Source organism: Montipora capricornis, chromosome 8, assembly GCF_036669925.1.
Source record: "Montipora capricornis isolate CH-2021 chromosome 8, ASM3666992v2, whole genome shotgun sequence".
In the NCBI taxonomy this organism is placed as follows: Eukaryota; Metazoa; Cnidaria; class Anthozoa; order Scleractinia; family Acroporidae; genus Montipora; species Montipora capricornis.
Genome location: NC_090890.1, coordinates 25,077,810 through 25,088,760, shown reverse-complemented (window position 1 = coordinate 25,088,760; position 10,951 = coordinate 25,077,810). Strand labels below are relative to the sequence as shown.

At 38.0% G+C, this 10,951-nt stretch overlaps 1 protein-coding gene across 2 annotated transcripts; it reads left to right on the top strand.

Moving 5' to 3' along the window:
- Positions 1 to 6,059: 6,059 nt before the first annotated feature.
- Positions 6,060 to 10,626, top strand: LOC138059798 (uncharacterized). Of its 2 annotated transcripts, none has more exons than XM_068905421.1 (3): positions 6,060 to 6,120; positions 9,147 to 9,212; positions 10,214 to 10,626. In XM_068905421.1, the coding sequence occupies exons 1-3, from the start codon at positions 6,084 to 6,086 to the stop codon at positions 10,489 to 10,491; spliced, it is 381 nt and encodes a 126-aa protein (XP_068761522.1). In that variant the 5' UTR covers positions 6,060 to 6,083; the 3' UTR covers positions 10,492 to 10,626. The 2 variants fall into 2 exon arrangements, 1 of the variants encoding a protein (XP_068761522.1); XR_011134249.1 differs by lacking the exon at positions 6,060 to 6,120 and adding an exon at positions 6,696 to 6,792 and having other exon boundaries at positions 10,214 to 10,351.
- Positions 10,627 to 10,951: the final 325 nt, after the last annotated feature.

The following is a 10,951-nucleotide window of genomic DNA, read 5'->3' as shown; positions in this document are numbered from 1 at the left end:
TCCTTTATGGCTAAATTTCTGTACTTTTTCTTGAGCTCGTAATTTTCAGCGGTTTTGTTTTTTGCATACAGTTGGGCATATTTCCTTTTCCTTCTGATGGCATTTTTCCAATCTAATGTCATGTATGGTACATCAATTTCCCGTACTCTTTTCTTCCTCAGTGGACCATAACTTACTAATCCGTTCCAATAATCCACTCTATCATCAATATCATTGAAAATTGCTCCAACCTGCCACGGGGCACTAGTCAATTCCTCTGCGATAGGTTCAAATGTAATGCTTTTTAGATTCCTCGACATGATGGTTTTTGGCTGGTGGTGTATAATTTTCTCATTTAATATACCATATATCAGGCAATGATCACTGATTTCTGGATCAAACGTCCCCGATTTGATAAAATAATCAGGCCTGTTTGTGAGCAGTACATCAATCAGCGTGGACGAAACATTAGTAATCCTTGTGGGACTGTTAATTAGACAGGTAAGATTAAAGCTTTCTTCCAAATCAATGAGTAATTTGCCTTCTCTTTTGTTTGTGTCCATTCGATTGAGATTAAGATCTCCCATGAGAATCACTGTTTGTTTTTGAAGTTCAGCCCACATGCATAATGAGCTGAGTTCATCTTCAAGCTTAGAGAAATAATCGTTACCCGCAGCTTTCGGTGGTCTGTACACTCAGACTAGCAAAATTGTACTGCAGGCAGTCTTGACAAAACTTCTACATGTTTATATGCTGGTGCTGTAACTTTCTTAGATGCGATATTCGTAGAAATAAAGGCCATTAGACCCCCGCCACCCTTCTTTCGATCCTTTCTGAACATATTATATCCTCTCATAAAAAATTGATCATCTTTGTATGAAGAATCAATTTTTGTTTCAGAAAGAAAAATCACCTGTGACTTCAGTTCTCTGTTCAAAAGTTTGAGGTCATCAAGTTTATTTTGTACGCTATTAATATTAAGATGGGCAATCATCAGATCATGATGTTTATCTTTGCGGTGATCAATAATGTCATGTCGAAGTACCTGAAGATCCAGATTAGTATCGATGATATTAATATCTTCAGTGGGTGCCTCGTCATCATAGCCAGGCAAAAAGCTAAGAAGGCAATTCGTGCAGTACCAGGTGTAACTTGGTTTGTGCTGCAGTTGAGCATATTCTTTAGGTGAAACTCGAGAACACTTGATATGCATTCGCCGTCTACATTCGGTACAAGTCATAACTCGATGGTTTCGTGCCATCGTCCTGTCGCAAGTTTGACATTTTTCCGGGCAAGGATTAACTGCTATATCTCCACTGAGCAAGAGTTTAGCATGTTGGAAGCTAGCTGTTGAGTTAGCGTAGAAGTTAACCCTCGAAAGTATCAAACCCGTTCTCACAATCCTCCTTCTTGTACGTAGCATCCACCATGTCGAGTTCAGATCCAAGTTTAAGGATCCAATTAAAGCGTTTCTGGTGAAATTGCAAGTAGAGAAATTAGTCGTGTTTTTGCAGCAACCACTTGGATGTAAAGTTAGGAGATAAATGACTAGACCACTGTAGAAAAAAGCCCTAGTATTGATGGTTTTAACGTGCCCTCCAAATGTGCGTCAGTTCGCCATTGCGCCACGTGATAGAATTATCCCTATCGGTGATGCTTACTAGTACAGGGACATTCTTGCGCGTTTTAAAACTATCCGGAGAAAGTAGATCTTAGTAAGTATTCTTAGTATCCAAAAAGAAAATTGGGGGTAACCATGCATTTTTGAGAGATAATTAAGCTTCAGTTTGAGAAAGAACGCCATACATTGCTTTGTATTTTAAAGCTTTTTACAAATATTATTCATGAATTATCTTTGAAAAATGCGTGGTTACCCCCAATTTTCTTTTTGGATTTCAATAACGCCTGTTAAGATCTACATTTCCTGCATAATCACACACCGGGGCAAAAATATCTTTAATTAGTGGGCACCGTCCTTAAAGTAGGAATGTATGATTATAGTGTCCAGGTGTCTTGAAGTATGCGATTCGCGCGGCCTTCAATTTGTCGCCAAAATTTGTCACAAGTGTAGCCAACCTGGCGCGCAGGCGACGCGACAAAATCTGAAAAAAATCGCATCACTGGCGCGAGACAAAAATCGCTCGTGTAGCTGCGGCTTAAGACCTCGTAGGAAATTGGCCACGAACCGGCTGAAATCGCTTTTTTTTCTATGAAATTAGAATTCATACCATACATACATACTTAAAAATACTGTAGGGGCTTTCAGGGCCAATGAAACACAATCAACGAGACGACGGAACAGAACAGCAACAACAAGTGTTATAAGAATCCCAAATGGCAGGGGGCAAACCAGTTGGCCATTTACAAGTGCTTCCGGAGAGGTTGAACCAGGGACTACCAAGACTGGCGGATCTTAAAGCAAGCGCCCCAACGACTGGCCCGCACCACCCATCGGCACTCGATCGCATCAAGAGTGGCAGAGAAGGGGCAGAGCAATATGGCGTACTTCTCTTGCTGAAATAATCGTACCTAGTCAACTTTGTGTTTGACTTGTGAGGTCCGACAGGAATCTGTTTTAAGACTTCGCTTTGTTCTTTTCTAAGCGCACATAAAGGACCATGCATGATAAATAATTGTTACAAAAGAGTCTTAGACTTTTAGTGTTTAGTATTTGTCGATGGTACTATCTCACAAAAGACCCTTGACACTTCAAACCAAGGAATCAGCCATTATGATAAGAGAACGAATCCCACATATTTGGGCTAATGCGCTCTCTCACCCCAGGGCGTCTTGCTTTCAACTGTAAGTAGATGCCTAATAGACAAATAGAGCCGGTTACGTTAAATATCAAGAAATCGATTTGATTTTATATCTTGTTCATACCAAAGATTCTTATGACCCAGTCTTAGTACTTTTACCCGAAAATGCTGATCCCAGGAAATGCCGGAAAAGAGGTAATGTGCTTACCTTTAAACATTTTAGGGAAAATTTTATCTGTTCCTAATTTATCCCTATCTCTAACTATGGTTTTAAGTTCGGGACAAACCCACAAGGCAGGGGCACATAACAAAATCTTCCGAATCTATTCGGAAGGCCTTTGATAGCCAAGGATTTTCTTTAGGGAATTTTTGCATCCAACTTTCGTGGTAAGAAAAATTTAATGTCTGTTGAATTGCTTTAATTCTAATCGATAAGAATGTCGTTGTGAGTACCGAAAAAAGGCCAGCTAAGATATTCAGAAAGGAAAAATGCTTTAGTAAATTCGCAGAGCTTCAAGAACTGAACAGATAAGATTTTATACCGCAGCCTCAAATAAAACTGCAAAGTTTTAAAAGCACTCCAGAGAACTTAGAACAGAGATTTAAAGCATTTGTGAGAACACCATAGCTGGGTACAAAAAGGGCTCTTCGCCAAATTCTTCTAAAAGAAATTAACTTCAGTGCCGTCCCGGCCTTTGTCCGTCACCGACGAAATTCATTTTACCTCTAATTAAGTTTCCCCTATCTCAAATAACCTGAATGTATAATTGTCAGGAATAAACTAGCTCCATCAAATATTCACGATTAATTTAAAAATGTTTCAAATGTACCGTGATTCAGCTGCTACTGAAAACTTTTATATAACGAGACTAGAAAGGCAGCCTGAAGTCTTCACGATTTCTCCAGAAAAAAGCTAGAACACAAAATGCTTAAAATAAAGACAATTACTTAACCTCTGAGCTATTGTTATTGAACTCAGGAAATTATTGCTCATCGATCAGTTTTCCTCTAACCTTATTTTTTAAATTGGAAGAAGTTATCGTCAGCTAGTTGCTACAATGACATTTTGTACTTCAGTGGAGATTTTTATTGCGGGCTTTTTTGTAATTTTCAATCTCGGTAGAGGTCGAACGTGCTTTCAGTCGTATTTATCAGGTAATAAAATCTGATAAATCGATAGATATCGAAATACCTATTCCATTTTTTGCATTATCAGTTGCAAAGCTGAAGTTTTGCAATTACGCAATGCTAAACGACCACTGAGTGATATGATACGGCTAGACTTCTTAACGGGAAAACAGACCGGTATAAATTTTTTCGCCCTACACTAGGTAGTATTTTTTGCCAACTTATTGAAGTAAATTATCTCCTAAGAGTAAATACACTGTAATATTATCAAATTTCAATAAAATGCCTCAGTTCTCAGTGGTGCCATCCTAGCTGGTTCCCAAGAACCACCTTGCCTTCTTATTCTAGTCACATTTGGAGTACAGAATCATGACTGCTAACGAGGACTTAAAAACGTGCGCGCGAAAATCTTTCCACTCTGAAATTTGTTTCATTTCTCGCCTGAAGTTAGGTCATAAATTACTTATTTCAAAAATGAAAAAAATTGGGGGGTCATCGACTTTGTTTCGGAGAAAAAGGCAAGGGAAAAATGCCTTAATTTCGATAGATGGGTCATCCTAACGAGATGTAGCCTCTTCTACTCATCCATCGAAAATCATGAAAATCATATGTTAGAGTGAAGGTGTCTGTGCACAGAAATATAACAGGTTTTTTTTTGGATAATTGCATGCCGCTAGGGATGTCGTAAACAGTAGAGTTAATCCTCAACGAGCGTTTTCGCAAGAGCTATACGTCATAAACACTTCTGGAATTCAGGACACAAGGAAAGAAAAATAAAAAAATAAAAGATAACTTCTTACATTGTGATTTTTTCATTTCATCATATTTTGTAGATTATAAGAAGAGTAACTGATTTTTTTTTAAATAGGGGTCACCGATGATCTAAATCGATGTGATGTTGCAAAGCTCTTGGAAAGTTTTTGCGTGACCTGTCGGGGAAGGACTGGAGCCCAAGACAGGCTCGATCTATGAAAGGTTTTAGCAAAACAAAAAAAACTTTCTCGTGCATAGCAACGAAGTTTCAGTTAGGCGTCATCTACGTTTGATTAGTGTTTTGTATCATATCTCTTCATTGTCGCCATGCTCATCTTCTGGAGTGTGATTTTCCTGAAACTTAGTCGCTGGCTGCTCCCTCGTTGGTCCGCACTATTCAACTGGGTGAGGAAGAAAATCTAATTCTGCTCTATTTTCATCAAAGTTAACGAAAAGAACTTCAAAAACATGCATTTTAAACTAAGAAGTTCGTAGGGTAATAAAAAATACAGCCCCGTTAAATGTACGCAATGTCGCTGACTAAAATTACCCTTCCTCGTGTTTTCAAAACTTTCAGCTAGCCACTACTCGATTAGCTACCTTTTCCAGACTTTTCCAGCCCCCGGTCCTTTCTCTTTAGCGTTTCATGATGAATCGGAAATAACTGTGCCATTCTTTTGCTGGCCTGGAAATTTTTCCCCGGCACTTTTTGTGGCCATAATATCTTAACTAATGCCTGAAATAATGCGTGGCATATTACAGTCGCATTTATACCTGTGCAGGAGAGGTTGCGCGCAAACAATTAGCGCGAGCGTCCTTAAAGAGCATGCTTAGGACTTAAACTGAAAACAACAAGCTAGCTTCCGATTAGTCCAGATCGAGTTCAAGCCTGCATGTAACCTGTCTTTCTGTGGCCTAAGTAATGAGGCTTAAAAGGAGACCAATCCCAAGAAAGACCATTAAAACTGCTTCCGGTATATAAAAAATTAGAAAATTTTGAAAAAAAGAGAAAATTAATATAAATCGGTCGTTTTTCATATTGGACGGTATTATGAAAAAGCGATAAAACATCCTTGATCCGCTTGTTCGGGATGTAAAAATATTATAATGGAAAATGTTGGCTTCCCCAAAGTAGGACCGCTGGGTTATAGACAAGAAAAACGGGCTGCGAACCTGTTTTCGCAACGAACTTAGACCAGAGGCTGAGAAAACAACTGGTGATAATGAAAATTAACCGTTGTCCTTTAAATTAAAAAAATATATTGGGCTCACCTGCACTTTATCTTGGGATTTAATTACTACAGATTTTATTTCTTGCTCAATCATTATAACGATCGGCTTTTTTTTTTTTTAGGCGCAATCTCGGTATGCTCAATGCATGCTAATAACTGCAGCAGAAGACATTTTGGTATGAAACTGAATAAACGGTTGATTGCTAATCAAAGGTCTTGCTGTAATGCTGTAATGAAGATCTCATTTGACCATGAACTGAGTAAGGGAGGTAGGGCAAACATGCTCTTTATCGGACTTCATTTTGGTCATTATTAACGTGTGATATTATTCTTCTGTACCACCTGCCTCGCACGCGATCTCTGTATTTCAAAACTTAACAATTGGCTGCTAAAAAGCAGTTCGAAATATCTCGTTGTTTCTCTCGCACGTCGGATAATTTCTCAAATCCCCTCCTTTTAAGTTGTTTCCATCTTTCAACAAAACGTCAAAATACAGAAACTGAACTTCACGCTTTTTCCACTGTTAAAGCTTCAAAATTTAATATAAAACCTTCATAAGTAGACTTCCAATGCTCAGTAAATAATATGCTCATTACTTGGGTCGATTATTTTTCAAAAAAGCGTTTAGTGAGTGACAATAGGCACGACGAAGCAAATATGTAAGGAAATAAATCTACTTAAAGGCGCTATTTACAGTGAGACAAGTTTAATACGTTTGAATTGTATCTGGGTGATTGACAATGTCCAATGCGGACGAATAGGTTCAAAAAACGCCCCCAAAGAAACAGGTACGTTGATTAAATGACAACCATTTTTCTTATCTCTTAACCAATAATAAACAAGCCTTTTGGGTTTAAGAGAAACACCTTATATACAGCTTGCGCTCGGTTTTTGGATAGAAACACTCATCAGCGATTAACCTCATCACTGGAGCCGGGCAGGTAGGTAGACATGTAAGCCTACCATATTTTTCAGATGATTTTGAATACCATTACGGCAAAACCTCCAAAATTTCAGTTCACCTTTTCTTATTCTTTTTTAATTTGTACGAACTGCAATTAATTGTAGTTCGTTGATAATAAGAGTGAAGGTTGTGGTCGCGTTTCTCAAAATGTAATATTTTTATGATCAGTGTAGGTAAGCAATTAATGTTAATTTTTCCTGCTTTCTCAAGTAACTGGGTGGCAAAACACGATGAAGAGTTCCAAAAACTTTCGTCCGGCAAACAAGCCTGAAGGGACGTTTTCTCTCTCAAAATAAGAATATAGTGGAATAAAGTAGTTTGTAGTTTATACAAAGATCTAGAAATTGTGTATAGGGCCTTAAAATGAACAAACCAACAGCTGCATTTAATTATTCTCATTCCACAAACGTCGAAAAAGAGTTTTGTATGCCCAGTTCCTCTCAATTATTTCTTTTCCTATTGCTATTTTCTCAAATTTCACCTCAAACAAAAAGACTTGGTGTTTGTAAGGAAACAGTGGTAAAATGTAGTTGAATTTGGTATAGATTGATGGCTTTTATTGTTCGACTTGCGAGTTCCTTGAGTGAAGCTGGACCACAATTTCTTGGAAAATCTGGAGCATTAAACTGTGCTAGATCTCGCCACTTATTGTGTATGTATCTATTCAGGTTATTTCTAAGAAAGAAACCTACACTTTTGATCATGATGTTAAAAGATGAGTTTCTAAGTTTATGTATGTGTATTAAGGAACATTGCTTGTTCTTGACAAAATCCGAGCCAAACATAAAATGATTTAAGGTGCAAGATTAGCAAGGTGCTGCAATATGAGTAGGATGATGATCAATTTGCTATACATATAAGCAGGCCTCGGGCTACGAGACTCGATAAGTAGTCGAACAATTCCTAATCGCGTACTGATCTCAACATGTAAATAAATCGACTTTTGTCAAGTTTATTAAAATTAGAAAAAAAACACCCAGTGCTGATTTTTCTACCTGGAGAAAAAGTACGGGCAACCGAATGTGGATCGATCCTTTTCGTCAAGTGTTTTCTTTACTTATTTTAGGGTATGGAAGGGAGAAATTAGTACCGGTGCTGACGATGAGATATTTTAGTGTTAAAACTGAAGACTTCAGAATAACATTGTAAGCTACTTTCGCTAGGACGATCATCATGTTGTATTAACATGACGTCCGCTGATGGAATCTCAGCTGGCACATTTTGTCAATAAGCTGGATAAAAATTTGGAAACTTAAAAAAAAACCGTATTCTAACCAAAAGTTCTGGACATAAACTAAACAAAAAGTTGTCAGGTCTTAAGAGATTTTTCTGGAATGTAAGGGACTTCCTCCAGCCTTATGTGAAAACAACCAAAATTCCTCAGAGTAATTTTTGCACAAATACACTTTTACATGAAAAAGATGTGTGATTTACCATTTGAAAACTCATGCTGACAATGTAGATACAAAGTGAGAGGATTTAATGTCAGTTCGGAAATAAGTTCAATTCTACTGAAAGCTTTTGGCCAAATCGTGCTGAGATTGATATTCCCCATCAACGAAGACTATTTTATTGATAATTAAATGAAGCTCACGACCAGTTTTGCACTGAATAGATTTGACGAGATTGATGTTCTAGTGATACCAAGAAGATTTGTATATTTTTCTGCGGTGACCGTGTATTTCTAAAAAAGAGTTAAGCCTTTCAAAACAGTAATTAAAAAATGTCGGCCACATTAGTGACCAGCCTATTATTTTAAGATAAACTTAAACTAATGTACTTTCCGGCTTTATTTTCTAAGCTACTTCACTGGACAGGATATTCTTTTTTGTCCGCGTGAGAAAATCTTCCCTTGTGCAAATGGTAAAAATTGAATTCTGTAGCTTGTAGCGGAAGTTTTGCAATCTAAATGAGTCTGCAAGCATAAGGCAAATCTTCGGTTCGCTTTACAATGTCGTTTGCTTTCCGGCCGGTGATCTATCAGACAAGTGCAAAAATTTGGTGGGAAGAATTTAATTCAAGGTTTCTTCTCTTTCTTAACGCGAAAACATGTCTCTTTGGAGGAGAAAAAGATATATATATAAATATATATATACTAACATAGCACATTTTCTTCAGCCAGCAATCGTTGCCTAAAATGAATTTAAATGGATTTCCTCAATGGAAATCTAATTTCCCAACTAATAACATCTTTGGCTATACAGGATTGCCGCTGGAGCATGGTTATGGTAGATCAATCTTCCCGTGTTCATGGACAAATAAAGCATATTAAATATCCCAAAATACATGCGCAGTGAGGAATTCGCCAATTTTCTCAACTTTTTCTTTCAGATTCAAAGATGACAACCATGAAGACGTCTACAGTTCTTGTAATTTTATTCGTTTTTGCTTGCAAAGGTAAGAATTCTTCTTAGTTACAAAAACCAGAGATTCTCGCGTTCTTTTTTTGTCTTCTACCCCACGGCGTTGTCTCAGTTACGGTGTTGATGCCGTGGAGCGAATCTGCGAATAACTATACAGTTCGACAGGACCTTTGGATAAATAATAATGAAAAGTGCTTTTGTAAAAGATTAACTTCAACCTGACGAGATCGGGTTCATAAGCAAGAAGATTTTGAATTCTCAAAGAAAACCACAGCTTCAAGTCGAGGTTAACCTGTTATAATTACGGTTTAGTTATCCAGCAGTTGCGGTAAATTCGAAAGTATTGGCTTTAATCACTTTTTGAAACCGTGGTCAAGTGGAAATATTTTTTTCTTTTGATGTAAATGACAACCGCCTTTTTTCTAACAAATGAGACTAAGCACATCTACTTGTTATGAAAAGGAAACACGCTTTGAAATGAATATTCTGTTTTATAGAACGCACCTATATAAACCTTAGAACAACACTTTTTGTGCTGTTCGCAATCATGTAGTAAAATTTATACGTGTCTCACGATAGAATGGGTTATAAACCAACACAACAGAAGGTTTGTCTTCTGGACTTTCCGAAGAGGGTTAAGGTTCTTCAACGTCCAACACTAGATAGGTGCTGTTAGGCGAGGCCTATCATTTGCATATGTTAATACAAAAAAATAACTTCTGTCTCTTTCCTCCACCCCACCCTCTATTTCTCCCTCTCTTTCCCCCACCCCCCACGACCCTCTTTCTGTCTCTCCTAATCACTCACTCACTCACTCACTCACTCACTGTCACATTTTTTGTCAATTTTTATCAACATCACTATTCTATTCGTTAAGACATTGATGCTGACCTCGATCAAGAGTTGAAAGCGTGATCTCGCGCTCTATAGACTGGCACACCTTATCCCACCACACTAATTGCCTATGATCCGGCAATTCTTTCCGTATGGTCAGGCCAAACTTACATGCCTCGGTTTCATTCTTTAATTTGTTAGGAGAAAATCTGCAATGCCCCAAATGTTTCAGTAAAGTCAGTGACGAAGACTGCCTCGCTCGTGCCACTGTCAAACCTTGCAAAGCTGACGAAACTGTTTGTCTATCCATGGCTGTACACTCAACTACCACAGGAAGCCGTTACATTTGGAAATGTAGCACTCAGAAGAAATATCAAATCATTGAAAAACATTGCAGGAAACCTAGTTTCTCAACACCTTCGGGAGAAGTCTGGTGCGAGGTTGGCGTGGTCGCTGCACCAGATGTGGTCACGAAGTAGACAGATAGTGTGTTCCTATTTGGCTAGAAGGAGGTTTTAGCTGACTGGAAAGAGCTTGAATACTTCCCTTTGTACAGAATCAAAACGTGCAAACTGAATCATTTTCAAAAATTAAAGCTATGCATTACCAAATGAGCTATACAGGTGAAATTTCATTCGTTTCGTTGTTAACTTGTGCGGCAAGCGTTTCTGGGAGAAGTGGGTTGCCAGAGCAAAAGGCAAACCAAGAAATGATATTCGAGGTGTTGGTCAGGAGAAATGGAGCGAAAGTTAAGTTCTCGCCCCATTTTTGGCACAACCAAAGCATCTTTAATCTCATACGTCGATTTTTTTTCTGAAACCCTAGGGAAACACTTTACTCGCAGCCTATTTGGTCTTTGACTTGCGATAGTCACTTCAAACCGATTAAAGCACAGTTAACTATTCATGCTTACTGGAATCACATAAAAGCTTGAAGCAC

Excerpts from the sequence above, each read along its gene's own strand:
- LOC138059798 (XM_068905421.1), top strand. The coding sequence starts at position 6,084 with ATGAAGATCTCATTTGACCATGAACTGAGTAAGGGAG. Across the intron at positions 6,121-9,146 it reads CCATGAACTGAGTAAGGGAG|ATTCAAAGATGACAACCATG; the intron begins GTAGGGCAAACA and ends TTTTTCTTTCAG. Across the intron at positions 9,213-10,213 it reads ATTCGTTTTTGCTTGCAAAG|GAGAAAATCTGCAATGCCCC; the intron begins GTAAGAATTCTT and ends TTAATTTGTTAG.